This window comes from Quercus robur, chromosome 2, assembly GCF_932294415.1.
Source record: "Quercus robur chromosome 2, dhQueRobu3.1, whole genome shotgun sequence".
Lineage (NCBI taxonomy): Eukaryota > Viridiplantae > Streptophyta > Magnoliopsida > Fagales > Fagaceae > Quercus > Quercus robur.
Genome location: NC_065535.1, coordinates 40,169,049 through 40,191,366, shown reverse-complemented (window position 1 = coordinate 40,191,366; position 22,318 = coordinate 40,169,049). Strand labels below are relative to the sequence as shown.

The 22,318-nt window shown below is 34.2% G+C and overlaps 1 protein-coding gene across 3 annotated transcripts; it reads right to left on the bottom strand.

The window, feature by feature from the left end:
* Nucleotides 1–6,562: 6,562 nt before the first annotated feature.
* LOC126713688 (derlin-1) lies at nt 6,563–13,254 on the bottom strand. 3 transcript variants are annotated; one of them, XM_050413521.1, is made up of 7 exons: nt 13,071–13,253; nt 11,262–11,397; nt 8,766–8,839; nt 8,509–8,602; nt 7,892–8,020; nt 7,597–7,757; nt 6,563–7,078 (listed from the first exon to the last, which is right to left on the bottom strand). In XM_050413521.1, exons 1-7 carry the CDS (start codon nt 13,085–13,087, stop codon nt 6,949–6,951), a joined length of 741 nt encoding a protein of 246 aa, XP_050269478.1. In that variant the 5' UTR covers nt 13,088–13,253; the 3' UTR covers nt 6,563–6,948. The 3 variants fall into 3 exon arrangements, with proteins under 3 accessions (XP_050269478.1, XP_050269479.1, XP_050269480.1); XM_050413522.1 differs by having other exon boundaries at nt 6,978–7,314; nt 7,569–7,757; nt 13,071–13,254; XM_050413523.1 differs by having other exon boundaries at nt 6,978–7,303; nt 7,569–7,757; nt 13,071–13,254.
* Nucleotides 13,255–22,318: the final 9,064 nt, after the last annotated feature.

The following is a 22,318-nucleotide window of genomic DNA, read 5'->3' as shown; positions in this document are numbered from 1 at the left end:
GAGGAAAATAAACTGTAGCAAGTTTGAGGGGATCTTTGATCATAGCTCTGTTAGGCTCAATAGAGAACATGTTTTGGCAATATTGTTTTGTGATATATTGAGAAGCATTAGGGTTTCTGGAGAAGGTGGTTTTGACAGGTTAGTTAACAGGAACCATAGCATATGGATCAAAAGAGGATGCTATCACAGTAGAGTAGTTTTGTTTGGGGATAGTACCTAAGGTGGTAAAACGGTTAGCAATGTCAACAAGGGAAGTAGGTTCTTGCTTAACAGGTTGTTTAGAAGTATCTATAGTAGGGTGTTTGTCTTTCAACCTTCTACTTGCCATTGTGGCACTACAGGAATTCACGGGTAAAGAAATCAAGGATGGTATTTTAAGAACCTTTAATATATTCAATATCAAAATCAAAAACACTTAAAATAGCTTGCCATTGAGAAAAAATATGTTTTGAAGCAATATTTTCAACATCCTTTTCTATAACATACTTAGCACTTTTGCAATCAATTTGTAATAAAAACTTTTGATTTAGCAAATCACTTTGAAATTTGGAAATACATAATACTACAGATAAAATTTCTTTTTTAATAGTACTATAATTTATTTGTGCATTATTCTAGAATCCTGAATGAAAACGAACAATTTGTTTGGATGAGTTTGGTGAAATGTGTTGTTTCAAGATACCTCTATAACCAATGTCAGGGGCATCAGTTTCAACAATTTCGAAAGCATTGATAGTAGGAATACCAAGACAAGGCAGAGTTTTAACATGGGACTTGATTTGTTTGACAAGAGAAGTATGAATATTAGACCAAGGAGGAGGATTATTTTGTAATCGATCAAATAGAAGTTTACATAGTTTTCTTAAGTCCTTATAAAAGTCTGCAATGTAGTTTAGAGACCCAAGGAATCTTTGCAGCTGTGTTTTATCAATAATGACGTCAGGAAATTTATCAGCAAACTAAATAGCTTTATCAATGGGACAAATTTGTCCTTCAAAAATATCATAGCCAAGGAAACGAACCTTTGTTTGAAATAGTTTGATTTTCTTAGCAAAGACAAGAAGACCATTACGTTTAATGGTATCAAGGAACGAATACAAATGTTTCCAATGTTCATCAATGGATTTGGAGTAGACAAGAACATCATCAACGTAAACAATGGTGAAATGACTAAAGGAATTGAAAATATCATTCATAATGTTTAAGACCAAAAGACATAACATTCCACTCAAGGAGTGGTGAAAGTAGTTCTGTACTTATTAGTTTCAATGATTTGGACTTGCCAAAACCCAGATTTCATATCGAATTTAGAAAATATGACAGCGTCACTTAGCCTATGTACTAGGTCATTCTTATTAGGGATAGGATACCTAATCCATTCTAATACCTTGTTCAAAGGCTTGTAGTTAATAACTAAGTGAGGATCCCATCTCTTAATTTAGCATTTTTTTGAACATAAAAAGCAGCACAAGACCAGGGGACTTACTATTCCTAATTAGCTTTTTTGCAAGCAAATCATGAATTTCCTTTTTACAAAATTCAACAGTTTCAGCATTCATTTGGATGGGATAAGCCTTAGTAGGAATGTTTTTTTCATTAAAACTTTAACATAAGGCAAATTAAAAATATGCTTTTTCCTATGCCAAAAGGCATTAGGGATATCAAAACAAACATCATTAATCAATATTTTATGAAAGTTATCAATTTTGGATTGTAATAATTTATCTAAAAGTTGTTCAACAATTTTCTTATACCTAACTTCTTATTTTAAAAAATTTAGGTGTTTGGTTTTAGCATGAATCAAGTTTAAAGAATTAACAGTATCAATTTCAAATTTGGAAGCAAATTTAAATTTCACTTTCTACAAAAAAGTTCAGTAGTAATACCATCATGTTCAATAAGAAAAGGATATAAAGAATTTATGAAAGGAATACCAAGAATCACTTTGTCAATCATGTTTTTAATAAGAACAGAGGGAACTTTAAAACGAACATTGTCATGGCAAACATGAGCATTATTTAATTCATATTTAATTTTCATTTGAGTACCATTAGCAGAAAACAGTTTCTCTATGGATTTTTCATAATATTTAGAGGGAATTATTCCTTCTTGAATGCAATTCATATCAACACCAGAATCAATCATAGCAATAACATTGAATTCATATTCATAGCAAACAACAATTTTAAATTTTGAAAACCATTTTGGAGGAATTAGTATGTTGATAAGACTGAGCTTGTTACCATCTATAGGAGCATTATCAGAAAGAGGAGCTTATTGATTAGGGCTGTCTTCACCTCTCTACTCATCAGGCTCACTATCAGTTTGTTCATTATCAAGTTTTTTTTTGTTTTTTTTTTTATTTTTTATTTTTTTATCAATTTTTAAAAGTAACATTTCTTATTTTAAGCTAAAGTTATCATTTTTAACATTCTTTAAATCATCTTTTAGTTCAGCGATTTCTTTCTTAATAATAGTAATTTCATGTTGTAAGTCATTGACAGTTATTTCTCTGGACTTCTTTTTATTAAACCTTTCTAAGGTCTCATCAAGACTTATCTTTGATTTCTTCTTTATATCATTTTCCTCCTTAACCAAAGTTTTCTTGAGCTTTTTTAGATATTCATCTTTAAGCTCAGGATTATCAATTTGGCTTATCAAATTTATTAGCAAATTTTCTTGTTCTTCTCCTTTGGTCAAAACATTAATTGTTTTGCGACCTTCAGGTAGAACATTAATAGTATTATAACAAGAGTCTCTACAACCAATTTTAATATTAGGGGAATCAAAAGTTTGATCAATGATAGCTAGAATCAGTTGAGGAGAGAATATCATTATCTGACGAAGAAGATGAATCAGAAGATCATGATTCAAGAATTCGAATCATATCTTCTTTATCACTGTCATTGATATTTAACATATTAAGCTTGTTTTTCAATTTATCAGGTTTTTTGTTGCAGTCTTTACTAAAGTGGCCATATTTTCCACAATTAAAACAGTTTCATTTACTAGGTTTTTGCTTATCCTGTTTCTTATAAACATTTTTCTTTTTAGCATAAAAATCATTAGGTTTAGTAAATCGTTTTTTATGTCTTTTATATTTGTAATATTTATGGACTTTATCATGTTTCTTATTTCTCTTTTGCCTAGAAAGGGCAATAAGGGGTAAACCATATTGCTCACAAAAATTGCCCATTTCATATTTAGCCTTTTTACTATTTTTTAACTGCTGTTTTAACATTTTTTGTTCATTACACATGTTAGTACCAAGTTTTTTAATAGTGCTAAAAATATCACCATTGTTAAATCATCATAATTAATAATACCATTTTTATCAGTTAATTCTTCTTTTACCTTATGTGCAAAAAGAGGAGGCGGTCCAACAATAAACTTCTCTTTCCAATAAGGTTTCAAGTAGTCTTTCCGAAGCATTAAGTATTGGCCCCATCAAGAAAACCTTGACCAATTCTTTCATAAAAAATGGGTAAACCATCATCATCTTTTTTAACAACCTTTTAGATGGATTCTCTAGACTCTTCGGTAAGATATTTTTCCCACCAACTGCGAAGGGTTCTAGAAAAACCGGTAGTAAGAAGATCAACAATTTCAGCATGGTCAAGATTATGGTTGGGGATATAAGCATTAGTAACCATAGACATATGACTCATTTTATTAATAATTTCTTGTTCAGGTAAGCCATCAATGTTCCATTCATAGAGTTTGTCAGTAGAAACAGAAAACTGGGTTTGAAAAAATCTATCTTCAAACTGCATATCAAGAGGGGTAGGTTTTGAATACCAGTTTTTTGTAAAAGACATGGGATTGGGTTTTGCGACAATTCTTTTAACTTTAGGTAATTTAAAAACAAATTTATCAGAAGCAAAGAATGAGGAATCTGAATCTGAATCTTCAGAAAAAACAATCTCTTCTTTGTTTCTTGAAATAGCATGGGCAGTACTAGTAGAAGTATTCTGCTCCATTTTTATTTTTTGTAAATCAAGAAGCATTTGTTCAACTTTTTCAATAGTTTTAGTCTAGGTGGTCTTAAGGCTCAAGTTTTGCCTTTGGCTAGGTAAGTCAATCAAAGGTTTTTCAGTTTTTGAAGAAGTAGGTTTTTCAATTTTTTTCTTCAATACAGTCGAGTTGTTGGCCAATAATATGTAAGGAATTATTAACAAAAAAATTTTGTTCAATAATCTTTTTTGTTTCAATAGAAATAGGTGTGTTAACATCAATTATTTCAGCAATTTTGAAAGGAGAGGCCTTTATCTCAATCCCTTTACAGTTAATAATAAATGTGTCAAGGGGTGGATGACTAGACCAAACAATAGTTTTATCTTCTTTAACAAAATTTGATTTCTTTACCATATTCAAATTGTTTTTTGAAATATTTTTTGGAACATAGTAGTTTTCAATGAAATCAAAAAACAAAATATGTTTTTGCAGTTGGTGCATTTTTTCTTTCCATTTTCTTTTAACACAATCTTTTTCTTTCTATTCAAAAGTAGCATGATAGGATTTTCTTTTCTCTTTGTTTTTTGCAGATTTAAACTCATTAAATAAAGCTACCATACCAATAACAAAAGCTTTGTTTATAACTCTTAGTTGGCTATGAATAATAGGGGTTTGAAAATTGAGGGCAGTAGAAGCTTGAAAATTAGAAGCAGTTGAAGACTCGGCTTCGGTCTCTTCTTCTTCTTCAATGACATGCTTGCCATGTTTAGAAGGATGCTTTATTTTCGTGGAATAATAAGCAGTGCTTATTTGGGAGTTGTCACTTGCAACTCCTTTCAGCTTTAAATCAGGTTTTTCAAAATTCTTTTATAAGAAATCACTGAGATCTTGATCTCTTTTTGAAATGTCTTCAGAAACAATAGATCCAACAAAATAATATCTTCTTTCTTTAATCATAAGAGGTTTGTTATCATCAAAACTTATTTTAACAGTTCCATCAAGATATTGTTAGATATGGTCAAGATTTAACTCATCAAAAACAAACTTAGCAGGTTGAGCTTCTTGTCCCAACAACCATTCTTTGGGAAGCTTAATATCTTTCCATTGAATCATTTTTGGAATTTGAACCTTACCATCAGGAGTGGAACATTGGATTAACAAAGTTTTATCACCAGTATCTCTTAGTCTAGCATGAGGATTAAGGGTAGTCTTTACCAATCTATAATAACTGTGATAAATAATAGCAAGGGGCTTACTACCTTCATCCATATCATAACCAAATGTCAAGATATTTAAAGTTAAAGCTTTAACAATATTAGGATCATATTTTCAAAAAAAAAAAAAAACAATATTAGAATCATCCAAAGCAAGAGTAAGATCAGGATAGTAGTTAAAATAAACGGGACCATCAAGCAGAGATGAGGTAATCATGCGAAGAATACTAGTATGGAAATCGTTAAATCTAGCATCTCTTAAGCACATAAGCACAGAAGCATTAATACCTTTTCGGGTAAGGGGTTTAACAGCAATTTGAACTAATCCAATATGCAAAGAATTGAATTTTTTAGCAAGAAAATCATTAGTACTTCTTCTAGTAAACAAACAACATTTTTCATGAGTTCTTGAAATAGAATATGTTTGCTCAACAGTTTTAACACTAAACTCAGAATTGAAAGTAGATTGAACCCAACTAGTCTTATAGATGGATTTAGTATCAACTTTAGGAATACACCATTTCTTAAAATCAGTGAAACCAGTTTCTTCAACAAAGTAGTCTTCTTCATTTATAATATCAAGAGGGACACTAGATCTGGAGCTAATAGAAGAATTGGATCCAAATAATCTATCCCTTCTATCCTAGGTTCAACACTTACTTGTTATGTTTATTCTTACAACCATTGCATTTCGTAACACATACCCTAATCAACCCTCTACCTCTCATGCCCTAAAGCTTCTTCTAGCTAAACAAGCCTTAGGGAGGCCTTAGGGAATTCACTTTCTGATAAGGGTGGCACCAACGGAGATAAGAAGAAAGGCACAACAAAGAAAGTAACAAAGATATGTGTGTGTGTGTGTGTATTGCAGGCTGAGCGAGAATTCATGAATTAAAAAAAAATAAAAATAATAATAATAATTTACCTTTACCTTTAAAAATATATATTACCCTTTTACTATTAATTTATTAACCACTTCTATTCTTTTGGATTTGGTGGCCAAAGCATAGAAGAGACTACTCTTTTTCTTCAGTGAATGGAGATCAATTTTACATTCCGATTTGTTCATGGGAGGTCACAAAATTAAACTACCAATAATAAGAAAATGTTGCTGATGGATTGAATTTGGAGGATTCTTCGTGCGCATTAGTCATTTTGGCAAAGCTCAAATGTCAAAGATGACCAAAATAAGAACCTAATCATTATTCACTTCAAATCTCTGTTTAATTAATTAAAAAAAAATGAAATTTGGCTTAAAAATTTATTAGTATTTAAAATCTAATACCTGTCAAGGATGCCTTCTCATCCAGTTATAGGTTTTGCAGGATTCTGCTTCTATACATTTCAAAAGAAAAGAAAAGATTAAAAAAAAATTTTGATTATCGATGGCACAATTAAATGTTAAATAGTTTGTGTTGCACTAAATTTTAGCAATTCTCTTGTGCTAAGACCATACCAGTTACCATGTCCCATACAGTAGTAAAAAAATTGAATTGAAAAATAGCAAGCTTCCAAAAGGATCCACCAACTATTCTGTAACATATTTTCTTTCAGTTCTACCCAAAAAGAGAGAGAATTCTACTTGAAAAGACATTTGAATAATGAGAAATAGAAAAATGGTGAAGGTTGAAATGCAATTGTCAGGATCATGTTGCTGAAACATTTCCCAAGCACAATCATCAAATACTTCACTTCCCCAGTTAGTGGTGTCATCCAAAAAACGGCAAAGATGTTGGAAATAATAGGAAATCTTCTGATCCTATGGTAAAAGGTAGCAGAGTTAATCACTAAGTCGATAAGACCTTCCCCTGAAAGTCGTACCAGTTGTCGGTTCAGGTTGGGCACGACCTGCAGGCTGGGCACGACTGATTGGCTGAGCTCCTATCTGCCACCTTGCGACTATTTTATGTCTGTACAGGTACAGTTAAGGAAACTTGCAGAAAATATTAAAAATGAGTGAGCAAGCAAGCAATAACAGATGAACTGGAGTACTGAAGAATATTTAATCAATCACTAGCTCCACTAATTTTTGGGGGTCTTGCAAAGGCCTCAGTTCTCAATTCCAACATGTACTAGGTCACCAACAGCAAAAGCAGTTACCCTTTATGAAACGATCTTGGACAAACTAATCAAATCTGTTGGTGTCCTAAAAAGAAAAGTCAATTATTGCCATCAAACTGTGAGGATTTATCATCTTGTATAACAGTGGCATACAATGCCCCTCTCATATACGCGTGGGACCCGTCCCTATGGCAGAGGGATGATGTATGCAATTGTTACACAAGATACCATATCGTGGATGTGTGTGTGTGTGTGAGAGAGAGAGAGAGAGAGAGAGAGATGATAATGGCTTCACAAGGAGCAATTGGGTTAAACATATTTAAAATTGCAAATTTTCACCTTAAACAACCCAAAATTTGAAGGATACACCCACATTGGAGTCTCCAGTATGTTTTTGCCACCAGCAAGTGGATGCAACACTGTCAAGAAGTAATACAGATGCCCTGCAATGATTCCTAGCAAATCTGGCATAAGCGGTGAACCGAAAATAACATCCATAGCAAGCATGGTCCATGGTAGATAAAATGCCTGCAATAAACAAATATTGATGTCAATTTCATATTTATCAAACATTCAGAGACTTAGCCCAAACAGAAAGCTTAGAGGTCAGGGGCCTTAGGGTCACCCAATCAACCGTTTGAATGAACACAAGTTAGCCATACCTTAAAAGTCACAAGGCCATATATGTTGATTTGGGCATTTGGAAACTCTCTACTCCAGACATAGAGAAGCATGAACACAAGTGATATTCCTAAGAAGGGGGACCAAAATATAGGGATTGCTGATAATACCTAAAACACACGAGAGAGGAAATGTAGAAAAAAAAAAACCACTAATGTTAGCATATGCATTTAATAATAAGGAAAGATGTCTACAAAGCATAATAACATAAACTCAAACACAGATTGGCACCAGAAGGGAAAGGGGGAAAAAACAGGGGTGGGGGTTAGGACTTGGGAGGAAGCAATGTGCAATTGACTCCCCCCTTCCCTTTTTCTCCTTTTCTCTTATTTTTTCATTCTTTTAATTATTATTTTTTTCCTATTTCCCTTCTAAAACTTTTTTTTCTTTTTTTATAACATAGGAGAACTTCACTCAGATTAGTTGCACATTGCAGAGCATACTGAATTTCCCTTCTAAAACTCTTTCATCTCTCATGATTTTGAGCAAGCCCAATCACAACTCCACTACATAATGAATCTCCCCCTAATTTAAAGGACAGATTACTATTGGTTACCAGATCACAAAGCTGAACAATAATGAAAATAATCTCACATACCAACAATGAAAAGGATCCAAATATCATCATCCACAAAAAGTCTGCTGTCCGCCTATCAAATGGTCCCTTCTCAAGCTGAACTCCATATCTAGCTCTATATAATCATTCACAAGAAACTGTGAGTGCATGAAAAGAACAATTCCCCATTGCAGATCTCAACTGATCACTTAGTTCTCACACTAGCAGTAATGGAGAGTTGCATGAAGATAGATCATATTGATGCACCTCATTAAAATTTCCGAGTAACCAATACTTACATCATTAATAGGCGGATTCCAAAATTGATAGAGAAATTGCCAAGGAAAAAGAAATTTGTAATAAGCCTCCACACCTACAAATGGATGTGAAATTATCAAAGAGTTCTACATAATGATTGCAAAGAATAATTCATATAATAAAGAAAAAAAAAATGATCCCATATGAATGGCACACTATGTCTGTGTGTGCGTGTCAATAAGCACACGATCGAATTTCTAGAACTCTTTGAAGTTCATACATACAGCAACTCTTAGAAAGGATTAAAGTTATTTTAGAATGAATTGACACAAGGATCACCCAACTAGCCCCTTATTATGTACGTATTGATGCCTTCAACTTTATAATTTAAAATTTTATGTAGCCACAACATACAGCCTCTACACCAGAAGGGGAAAAGGGAAGGGGGGAGGGGGAAAAAGTATTTTACTGTTTCTATAGCAGAACAGACATAATCTATATATTTTCAAACTGGGGCAAAAATGGCCAAATAACACTATTTGGCAAAATTTGCAGCAATTTACCATTGTTCATGAAATAATTTGAAGAATACCATCCTTTTAAAACTCGAGTTTATAAAACTCAAGTTCTACATGTAACTCAAGTTCACAAAAATCAAGTTCTATTAATAAAAGTGCCATGGTGGCACCCAGTGATGTGGATTCTACAAATAAAAAATGCCATGTGGAACTTGAGTTTTATAAATTTGAGTTGTGTAAGGGGAACTCGATCTTAATAAAATTGAGTTCTGTGTAAATATTTAAAAGAACATTATTTAACTTGAGTTTTTGTAAATCGAGTTATATGTAAATTATTTAGAAAGAACATTATGGAACTCGATTTACTCAAAATCGAGTTTTGTGTAATTTTTATAAAAAGAACATGCTGGATCTTGCCATCTCCCATTCAGTCACTCTCCCCTCTCTATAACTCAGTCCAGGTCTCTAAGCAACATTTTTGCCTGGTCACCATTGAAATCAAATCCATCTCTCTTTCCTCTCATCTCACCAGAAACCCAAATCCCACTAAGGTAACTCAGTCCGTCTCCTCCCAGCAGATCTGATCTGTCTCCTGGAGATCCACTCAGACTAAAACAAGAAAATCAATATTGTTTACTTAGCTGAGACTGGTGCAAGAACATACTTAATACAGGCCAGAGCAAAAATTCAATTAGCAATTGTATTTAACCACAATTGTATTGAAAATTGTTTTATCAATTTGTCCACAATCAATAAAATTCAACATCTGGTTCATCAATCAATATAATCACATAGCTAAATTTAATTAAAATAACCAAGACACCTAAATAATTGCACATAAAGTTTTTTTTTGGACATCATGGACCTTCTGGTGCTTTTCCATCAAATCCCCAATTTTTCCCACCATCCAAACACAGTCAAATGCCCAAAATTCAAAAACCCTACCTCATTTTATTTCCTCTCTCACACTCTTAAAACCAAACAAATATTATCCAAAATAAAAGAGAGGGGTTTTGTACCCTTTGATTTGAAATTCAATAGGAATCTAATGATTCAGATCGCCGATTCTTACTCGATATTGTCAACGTCAAGATCAGCCTTGTATTAATACGGATTAATTGGGTTTGATTTTGGTTCTTAATGGGTGATTTCGGCCTGGTATGGGTTTCCAGTGACCGACATGTCTGCGATGGTGGGTTGATTCAAACTGAGCATTGGTTTCCGATGAGAGACGGAAGAGTTTGTGTAGGAGAGGGAGAGGAAGAGTGAGAGTGAAAGTGTGTGGCAGAGGCATTTGGGTTTTGTTGCAGTAGAACTTGAGTTATATAAATCGAGTTCTGTTTACACATAACTCAAGTTTTATATACTTGAGTTCCACGTGGCATTTTAAATTCCCAAAATCCACGTCACAGGGTGCCACCATGGAAATTCATTAATAGAACTCAATGCCCATGAACTCAAGTTTTATGTAGAACTCGAGTTTTAAAATAGTGGTATTCTCCAAAATATTTCACAAACAGTAGTATATTGCTGCATATTTTGGAAAATAGTGCTATTTGCCCATTTTTGCCTTCAAACTGGTCTATTATGGGGAAAAAAACTTTTTTCACTTTTTATAAACCTTAAACCTTAAAACATCAATACTAGCACATGACTGAGATTCTCTTAATGAGTGGCTAGAAACCTAGTGTTGATTATACAGATTCCAAATTATATATTTCAAGGTGCTACATATCAGCTGCAAGATAGGTTTGATTAGCAATTAACATACGTAGATACAGGTCAATAAAAGTTTGATTTCCATCTAAGGTCATCTAAGCCCCTTTCCAAATACATGGAATCAACAGACTGGTGGATTAAGCAATGACAATTTTGTTGTGGCTAGCTTCAAATATGAAAAATATCAAATTGAAATACATTAAATTAAAATATTTTAAACAAAATAAAGAGTTTAAGAATGAATATTAAATTGTACCAATAGAGCATGTAATCCAACATCCACAAAGATCAAAGATGTACCTGAAAATGTGTGAACACAGGTTTATATATTAACGCAATATTTTGAAGATCATACAGCTTAAACTGATAGGCTGTGGTCATCAGAAGGCAAAGGGTCCCAAAAGCCTTGCTTATGGGTGGAAGAGACTTATAATATCTGAAACGAAAGTGAACAATAAAGCGTACATCAAATAAAAGAACCAACTTAAAGTTAAAAACATTTGTTAGTTCTTCAAATAAAAACGATAAAAACAAAAAATATATATATATATATATATATATTTCTGGACAATCATATTCAAGCAAGGTGGATAACTAATACAACAACAACCAAACCCTAGTACCTAATATGAAGGATAATATGTCTAAAGTACAGGTACTAGCACTGCCACTATAACAAGTACTTTGCTGCTATCAAGCACCAAGCATAAAGAATAAGGCATATAAAGCAAAAGAACATCATTTTTTGCTATATATAGAGAGAGAGGCACTGTGATAAGTGAATACATCACCACATTAATGTGTCCCTATATTGAGGTCTCATTGCTACATGTATCAGTTCACCATGACATTTCCACATTTTGAATGTCCTAAACCACAGATAAAGAACTTTTTGAATAAATATAATCTGTGTGTTGAAAACAATTCAATGCCAAGCCTTACTGGCAACGAACGCAGTCATTGACCAACTTAGGGGAAAAAGATTTACGATATAAATTCTGCTGAGAGTTATGAAGCGTAATAATTTTTCAGGCAACAGATAAACCCAAGAGAATTTTATTTATTGGTAAGTTACACATGCACCTAGCGATCATGGATTTGCAGCTTCATCCTGCATCCCATTATTATTGGAGGAAGTGCCAATTGAGTTATAGTTAACTGGTAAAAAAAAACTGAGGTACTGAAGTGCATACATTCAAAAAACTCAGATTGTGCAAGAGTTTACCTCAATTTTCCCCTTATCATACCTTTCCTAGCAACTTTCTGCCAATAATTTTGATAACATGTGTGCCACTAATTCAATAGGTGAGTGTAGTCCCCCCGGCTCGCACACACTAGGTAATTACAGGGACAAATCCCTTGGGAGTGACCCCAAAGTGTTTAACTCTGCCAACATTTCTGCTAAAATGGATGTCCAGGGCTTTATAGGTGAGTCATGAGTGTCGTCTCATGTCCCAAACACAATGGGTTATTACAGGGGCAACCCCTTGGGAGTGGCCCCAAAGTGTCAATTTCTGCCAATATTGAAGACATAGATATACAAATGACCTCTCAAAATCGCCTATTCATGACCCTGCTTTTGCTCCCATCCATAATTTAGCAAAGGCAATATCTTCCAGTAGAAAACTCAGAATTTTCTATGTTATTAAACGATATTGCACATGAAGATAATTAGATAAGTAATTATTAACCACACGCTGTAATGGTTTCAGTAGTATAAAGCAAATATACGTAAGATTTATAGCTTATGCTTATATGAGAAAATTGTTCCACAACGTGTTCTCAAAATGCTTGGAATAGCTCTACTCCACTGCTAGCTAAATAAGCAGACCATTAACACAAATCCCAAAGGTCAAACATTGTTTCCACACACACAAACCACAAAGAATTTCAAATTGAAGTCACAACCATGCCCAAAACAGTTTACAGACTCAACAACAGCCGAAGAAACAAAACTCTCATAATCAGAGAAAGCCATATGAGATTCATTACATCAATATTATATGAACAAACACCCAATTGGGGAATCAATAAATTTCAGTACAATACAAAGAAGCAATAAACAGAAAACAAAAATCTATGAATTCGGAAAGGAGAAAAGGGTATTACTCAGCAGGAGAAGACATTGCAATTGAAACAGAGCAGACCCAGCTTCTTTTTCTTTTGGTGGGTTCGCGAAGCCAGCCAATTCAAAATTTTGAGATCTCAGACCTGTTCGGAGAGGAAAACTTTCTTCCAGAATAAGAAAAAAGAGAAAAAGAAAACACGACACGAATGTTTTATGAGTAGGACCCAGAAGCTTCGTATACTAAATACTAATTGAAGAGTGCGTGCGTCTTGCAGACTCTGGGCTATGATCATAAATAGGTTTAATTTAAGGTCCATGGATGGTTCCCATTGGGCCTGATGTTCAGAAAACCACCCAAGACCAAGAGTGGCCCAAAACTGGCTATGATTTTTTTTTTTTTTTTATGAGAAAAAGGGGCTATGAAAAAAAATTATCTGGGCCACATAGAACATTTTAGTGAAAGATCAAAAAAAAAAAAAAAGACCCAAACTAGTTTAGTGTTGGCTCTAGGTCGGGGCCACATAGGCCTAAGGCTCTCCCACTAAAAAAAGACCCAAAGTTTAGGGGAAATAATTAATTTTGGGTAAAAATACCATATTAATCCCTACATTTTTGAGACACAGTTAATTTGATTCCTACATTTTGGTAATAGTCAATTTAATTCTTATTATTTTCAACTTGCAATTAATTTAGTCTATATCGTTAACTCACAAACGGAAAATTCCTATGTGGCACATGACATGCACAAGTGGCATATTTGAAGCTTACTTAGAAAATCAAAATAATAATAAATATTTGGGCGAATTACAACTTACCCACCTGTAATTTGACCAAAATTTAAGTTAATTACCTGTGATTTGAAATTTCACACTTTACCTATCTGAGATTAGTTTAGTTAAATTTCCTTAACCCACCTCTATTAAAAACATGGCTAAATATGTGATTTTGCTTCACTTTTATGTTTTTCTCCTCCAAAAACACAAAAACCATAAAAATACAAGATCATATAAAATTAAAAAGAATCCAGCGGAACACTTGCATTATGGGATTTTAAACCACAAGTAGGCAACTTAAATTTCGATCAAACCGTAGGTGGGGAAAGTGTCAAATTTTAAACTACAGGTATACAACTTAAATTTAAGCCTCTCACAACTCTATAAATAGAGGGGCTAACCCATCAATTAAGGCACCCAGAATTCCCTCAAATGTTTGAGAAATTCTTGAAGCTCGCCCAAAATACTGATCTTCACTATATCAGATTTATGTAGAATCCCTTCTACCTTTTCTCATATATTAGTATACTCTTCTTAGAAATTAGAGAGATCATGATCTCACTACTGATTTCATTAATTTAGTAATTGAGTTTATTATTCAAAATCTCTCCCATTTCTAAGAATATCCCCTTTGCTTTCTGTCGATGCCTCGCGGCAGTCGACCACCCATCGCAACGACGCTCATGCTTTCTTAGGCAGCTTTGAGCTTGGGTGTTGTGTGAAAATTAGGGTGAAAGGATAGACTTCTAGTGCGTGACTTAAATTGATTCAATTTTGACCTATAATTACCAAAGGTAAGTGAATTCTCCACCAATCATTGGGTTTTTTTCTAAGGTGTGATTGATCACCTGACTCTAATTGATTTTATTACCAATCTTAGGCTAAGAAAAATGTCGTTTTTCCTAATCTAATATAGACAAATAAAAAATCTTGATTCTTGAGTTCAAAAGTCTGGTTACATGTGGGGAAGGTGTTAGGCACCACGCAATGCCTGTCCAAAGACAGTCCTTTGTTTTGGTAAAATCTTAATTTTCGGACATTGGCAATTTAAAACAAGCTGTTGGCATTAACTTTTGAGGCTTTAAAATAATTGGGCTATAAGGGTTGATTTTGAAAGTGGTGTGGTCTTAATTAATGCTTTGCTAGCACATTTTGGAATTGTTGCCAAATTTCCACTACAAAAATCCAACAACATTTCGCCTTATTTTTCGCAGCAAAAATTCGGTAGCATTTCACCTCTAGTGCGTCATAGAACACAAAACACTATTCTCACCAAGCTTTCATTGTGATAATATGGCAATAAAGGTGCCCCCTTTCCACGGCAAAAATCCGGCAGAGATTCGCATTTGGTGCGCTATGGCACACCGGTAGGGTTTCATGCTTGTGTATACGGCGTGCGACAATATGTTCTTACTAAGGTGAGCTGAAGCTCACCAAAACATCAAACATTTTGATGGTGTCTCATACACGGGGAAACCAATGTCACTAGCTGACATGGTTAGAAACAATCACACCGCGATGATTATGCACACAATGTAGCATGAATATGCACCTACGACAGTTGTCTTAAGCACATACCCACACTACAAGGTCAAGAGCACCCATGATCACAAGAGGGTTGCTTTCCTAACCATGAGAGTCCATAATATATATATCATGCACAATGCTAGCACACAGAGCAGAGAAATAAACTAGACATTGCCAACGAGGGTATGGCCCGACAAGGTACAGGAAAGATAAATTAAACATTGCCATACCCAAAGAACGCGGCCCAAACAGGGTACAGGAAAAGAAAGCCTAGTCTATATACAAGGTTCTAAAGAAAGATGCTAGGAGAGAGAAAGAGATAACCACACGAGAGGCTAGGCCTCAAAAACTACTGAACATTGCCCTTTTTGGGCTTACATCTTCTTGTTTGCATTCTTGCCCTTTTTGGGCTTGCATCTTCTTGTTTGCATTCTTGCCCTTTTTAGCTTGCATCTTGGAAGTTGCATCATTTCCCTAAGCATGTACATGCAACAATAAAGATGACAAAACCAACAAGCAAGCAAAGATATAACAAAAACAAAAAGGAAGCACACAAAGGGGCAAACAAAGAAAGAAAGCACATAAAGGGAAAAACAAGCATGTTGAAACACAAAAAGGAGCAAACAAACATGTTATCAAGCAAAGAGGGGGTCCTAGAAGGACAAATGTAGGTTTGGATTTGGTGTTTATAGTTCCATTATATTGGAGTACGGACAACACACGTGCCACCAAGCAAAGTTCCTAAAAAGGACTCGGGATCTTGCGTACAAGAGATGAGTGTGAACCCATAAGAGATTATAAGTAGGGATTAGGCTTGATGACATGAACAAGCACCCAAAGACACATGCATGGACAATAAACAAGGATGCAAAGATGCAAACAAACAAAGAGCCAAACAAGATGGCACAAAGCAAGCAAAGCATGTTATCACACAAAGGGAAAGGGTAAACATGTTAAAACGCACGTATAAAGGCTAACATGAGAAACCCTAATATGCACACTAAACAAAGGAGAGAAAGGCATGCAGCAAACATGCCGAACATCACTAAGATGTACCCCTACACATGGTTACATCCAAACAAACCACCAAAGGGGATGGATGCAACCAAACAAGCAAGTGGCCCTAAAGACCAATAAGCAACAAACCCACAAAGGGAATAAGACAAATACATGGCAATGACCTAGATCTAAGCAAACAAGCATGGATCCTAACATGAACACAAGGAAAAGGGCAAACAAAGCACAAACATGCATAAAGGAACTAATCCAAACCCTTTGTTGTATGGATGTAGGCCTAGACCACAAGATCTAGATCTACACCCTACCTAAAAGCCAAACACAAGAAGGAGGCATAAACAAGGGAACACAAAGCTATAAAAAGTACTAGGCATAGCATCCAAACAAAGCAAGAAGCACACGAACATGTAGATCCAAACACATAAACGTGGTAAGAGGCACACAAACATGGCAAAGAGCACAATCAAGAAATTCAAACATATCCTAGCCTAAGAAACCTAGGCCAACAACATCAAATCAATAAAACATGTGAAAAAGCTAGTAGACATGCTTGGAAAACAACAAAACATGCTAGAAACAAGATACAGGAAGAGATATACTAGAAAAGGCAATAAAACATGTTATAAAGCAAGATAAAGTACTAAAAATGCTAGGAAATTAAATTGGTGTAGATAGTAGCTAAAAAGCAACATCTACACCCCTAAACCTCAAATCCAAGGTACCAAGACCAAGGAGAGGAAAATAGGAGCAAGAACACTACCTTTTGATTTGTTGGAAAATGTGAGAAATCAAAGGTTTTTATGTGTATTTTGGAGAGAATTTAGAGACAGAGACAGAGACAGAGATAAAGACAGACAAACAGAATTTGCCCAGAAAAAGCTCCAAATATCCCAAAATTCTTTTTTTTTTTCCTGGGGAGTTTGGGGGTATCTATGCTCAAAATATAATCATTCAGCTTCCGACAGCCCTTTAGGGTGCACCGAGTTGGTTGCTGATGTCAGCAATTCTAACTTTTCCAGTTCTGAATTTGATTGTGCATTTGAAGGCCCTCCTGGACTCTGATTGAGCTAATCGTGGTGTCTTTGGAAAGGTATGGATGTCTAGTTTCCAAAACACTTGAAAATTGAAAATCCAATGGTTGGATCAAAATTTATGGCCTCAAGAAGCGAGCTGACGCGCCCAACACAATTTTCAAGATATCTTAGCCATTTTAACTCCAATTTTGACCCATGAATAGTAGTTAGAAAGGGAATTCAATAATATTCACTATGGCATTGTTTTAACTTGTTCTGACGGTTGAATCAAAATTAGGGTTTCTGGTGTACCTAGGGGTCAACCTTGGGTTAAACTTGGTCAAAGGTGACAAAAATCTTCGAATATCTCGGGTTTGATGTAAAAACATTAAAAAAAAAGTAGTTTTGGGGGGTGATTTTGAGCAACTTTTACTTTTAGTCAACCTAAGGTTAACCAAGGGCATTTTGGTCAATTTGACTTAAAAAGATACTTTGAGAGCTCCAATGCCCGAACAAGTTGTGTCATGTCAATCTAAATGTTTCCTCAGCCCCATGGTGAAAAGTTAATATTTTTAAAATTTTAGGGGTTCAGTATGCAAATTGAGGACGGACAAATTACAATATCTACACTTTCACTAATACATGCAGGTATATAACATGCTTTAGATCTTGATTTTTTTTTACATACTTCTATTTTAAATCTTTATTCTCACAGGCTTCTGTTTTTAGATCTTGATAATTCGCATGTTTAAAATGTAGATCTAGATTATTCACATGCTTTAATGTTAGATCTTCATTCTCACATGCTTCTATTTTTAGAGTTTGATGATTCACATGTTTAAAATGTAGATATAGATCATTCACATATTTTAATGTAGATATAGATTATTCACATGTATTGGTTTTGAATTTTGTGATTCTAGAATCTAGATTTAGGATTATCTTGAGATTTGCCATTATTCCAAGCTAAAAAATGTTTTCTATATGATATATCTAAGTTTAGTATTTTTTTTAATATCTAAAAATTCCTTTTTGCACATTATATTGCTAGATCTAGTATGTCACGTATTAATAAACGTTTTTTCCTATTATTTTTGAACTTTTTTTTTTCTAATATTTTTGTTATAAAAATCCAGATCTAATCTAATATTTTTATTGTAAAAATTCTGATAAAATATGTTATAAAAATCCAGATTTGATATTTGATGTCTTAAAAACCATATTTTTGATATAAAAATCTAGATATGATATTTTATATCTTAAAAAAAATTATAAGAAATAAAACTAGATCTGATATTTTTATGTCTATAAAAATAATTTATTTGTCATAACAAAAGTAGATTTAATATTTTATCTTCATAAAATAATTACTTTGTTTAAATAATATAGATCTTATATTTTTCTTAGTAAAGATGATTTCTTTTGCATGGATTAAAGTAGATCTATGAGTTCTAATTAAAAATTTAATCTTAGATATATAAACTAACAATTGTCCCCCCCTAAAAAAATAAAAATAAAAATAAAAAATAAAAACTAACAATTGTATGTTTGCATTCAAAATTAATGTGTGTTGTATGATTTGTGTCATGTCAATGCTTGTTGATATATGAATCCAAAGCCTTGTATTTTCTTAAATTGTAATTAGGACAAAAAAGTGATGTAATTAAATATAATTTTATTTAATATTCAATGAAATTTCAATTCTTCATTTTTGCATTTTAGTTTTTCTTATTTTTGTGTAATATAAAAATAAGTGACAACTCCACAAAATAATTAATCTCCAAAGAGATTTCACAGAGTTTCTTTTGAGAACATCCAAGTTCCAATCTCTCACAAATGCTTTTTTTTGGAGAGTCTAGCTTAGTGTTATTGTCTTTATTCAAACTTTGATTCCTTTATTTATTTATATATTGTCATTTTTTTAATAGAAAAAGCTTAAGTTCAAATCCATCGCCCCCCTTATTGGGGGAAAAAAAAGTGAAGAACACTATTTGATTTGCAATTTTTTTGGGCCATTTTTTAAAACAACCCAGGATGATTGGGTCTAAAAAAACATGTCTTAATCCCAAATGAAGTTAAAGGTCCAATTTCTTAATTATTGGACAGGATTGACTTTATGGACTAGTTGGCAAAAACTGAGAGTGATATGACGGATGGAGCCCATTTGAGAATACATGCTGCCAACCCAAACATCATTAATGTGAACCGACATGATCTCACAAATTTAACAATATAATATTAATATAACAAACCAAGCCAAATGGGCTCATTCTCACAAATCCCACTACTCAAAAGTCAAAACTCCATTTATCTTCTATCGTTTAACTAAAAAAAACTCCATATATCCCAAAATTCATTGACTAAAATTATTCTCCACCTTTGAATAGAGGGTTCTCTGTATACCTTTGCGTTGCTAGGAAAGCAAAGCATGCTTGAGCATTAAATCAACTTACCAAAACCTCATTTCTCATTAATTTCAGTACAAAAATTCCTTGTGCACCATAGTTTTCTTTGTGCCTTGGCAACCTGGGCAGGATATTTCCCTTCTCACCTACCCCCAAATTGAGTAGAAACCAATTTTTAATTAACCTTGGTCCTTTAACATTGTTTTTAGGTTGCTCAAAGAGAATTTCAAAATGCTAATGCTAGCTTGAATTGATACTCATACTTTGAAGACTAGGTTATGGGGTCTACAAATGCCTAACATATTAGGAATTTTTGAGAAATGTGCAAATATCATCAATCAAAACTCATCACCCTATAACTCATTTTTTATCACTTGAAAATCCCCAACTTATACCCTGTAAGGGTCCTTTTTTCGACAAAGTCCAAGCCCAAATTGAAGCAAGGACCCTGGGCCCAGTTGTTGTGGTTTGAAGGGACTGGGCTTAGTTCACCATAGCTAAATGGCTATTTACAAACCAAGTGATTCACAGAGCAGTGATCCTACAAGAAATACCTGCTAGCAAGCAAGAATATATCGGAACAGCAAGCAAAAGCAAAAAAGAAAGCAGCAAATGTAATAGTAGAGGACACGAATAAATGTTAGAGATCCTCAAGTCAATATTAAATATTTCATTGTCTTTTCTCAATTACAAATTACAAAATGCTCACTAAGACATGACAAGGTCCAAATAAGCTCAAAAATTGCAAACTTAGATGACTATTCAAGTCTCTAAGACTTGCAAAGTTTGAATCCCTTTGAATCCAAGTATGTTCTATAGTGGCTGTTTGGGATATCGGGAAATGTCTCTCTCTCCTTTTCTACTTTTCTGAGTTCTGACTGAGTTTTCTTTTATGATTCCGTTATCATCTCTCCTTTTTTTTTTTTTTTGGCTGCCTTCCCCTTTTTATAGTGTCATTCCAAGGGTCCGGGGTCCTATTGAATCCCCTCCCTTGCTCCCCTGGGTACCAGAGCCCGTTATGTGCCTATCACCCAGAAGACCGATTCTTTCCCTATTCCTCATAATTTCCTCCTTTTGGTGCTGTTTCTTTGAAAGCCCATGGCTGACTTTCCATTCCAAGGTGTGCTTAGGGCGTAGTTCTTGATTTCTCGTTTTTCCAAGCTTCTCACCATTTCAAACTCAGCTTTTGGTCATTCTCTCTCTTTGTCATTTTTCCCAAGTGGGCAGAATCCATTCCTGCTGGGTTGAAGGTTTTCCCTGCTACCTCCCTTTATAGCTCCTCATTCTGGGTTCCCTGGGGTACCGTCCCTTTGATCATGAATGACTATCCTAAGCTTTTAGCTTTCTTGCTGTATCACTAGTCGCTTGAGAAGGACATATCTGTGCTTCGTTTCTTGTGCCTTTTTGGTACTCCCCTTGAGCTGTCTTAATCCCGTCTCACGCGTCCCGGGGATCCCGAATGTTTGATAGCCTCCGAGATCCCGCCTTAGTTCTTCTCACTGGGCTCTCTCCAATTCTCTGGTCTAAGCAGGCTGGGCCTTCTCTCTTTCTTCCCTTTATTTTATGAGTGCTAAGGCTTGTCTAATTCCCTTGTGGTAAGCTCAATCTTTTTTTTAGATTCACTTTTTTTTATGGCACATTGTGTTATTTCTTTGGGCCTTGGTGTTTGTGAAATTTTTTGGACCTCAACATACCCTAGCTCTGTTTGGCCCTTAAACCAGGTTGAGTTTTCATTCTAAAAACTCAAAAATCTCAACTTTTTATGGGACCCATGAACTAACTTGGTGCAGTGAGTACAAATGGCTACCCGTGTGTGGAAAAGAACCCCTTCAATTCCACATACTTCTTATTGCTCTTTTTTTCCTTCAGCCCCAATACCCAAACTCACCAAACCTAGAAGCACCGTTCATCGCCTCCATCCTCATCCACTCACCAAACCCAGAAGCTCTCATCGCCTCCTTCCTCCACCAAACCCAGATATGAGTGCTTCCTCATGTACACACATCAATAAAAACAATCCAAGAGCACCAAAAAGTAGAAAATCAACATATCTTCATAAGCAAACACAAATGAAGGAGACAAATATACAAATGAATGAGACACATGTTGAGTAAAATTACAATATTGCCATCATCACTCTATTTTCATAACTCAAAAACACCTTTTTTTGTTTTCATTCTCACTCATCCATCACTCATTTTGGTGAGTTATGGGTGATGAGAACTGAAAATGAGAACAAATCCAAATAACCATCCTAGACATGGGACCCACCATTTTTGAGTAATGGGTGATTGAAATTGAGTTATGGGTGAGCGAAAACATGAAATCCAAACAGCCCCTAAGTTCCTAAATGACTAAGTTATGAGCCTAAGTTATCAAGCTTTTGAAGTGCATTATCTCAAAGTAAAGTAAATTGCAAGGAATATAATACATTCAAGCTTAATTAATTAATCTAACACTAAATTGATTAAAATAAAGCTAAAAATCAAACTTAAACTAATACTTAAATTTTGCAGGTCCAACTAATTGAATACTTCATTAAACTAGATCACGA

What these genes read in the sequence shown, in the direction of transcription:
- LOC126713688 (XM_050413521.1), bottom strand. An exon ending in GGAATCCGCCTATTAATGAT is followed by an intron (nt 8,603 to 8,765) that starts GTAAGTATTGGT and finishes ATGATTATATAG; the next exon opens with AGCTAGATATGGAGTTCAGC. An exon ending in CTGGAGACTCCAATGTGGGT is followed by an intron (nt 7,079 to 7,596) that starts GTATCCTTCAAA and finishes GTACCTGTACAG; the next exon opens with ACATAAAATAGTCGCAAGGT.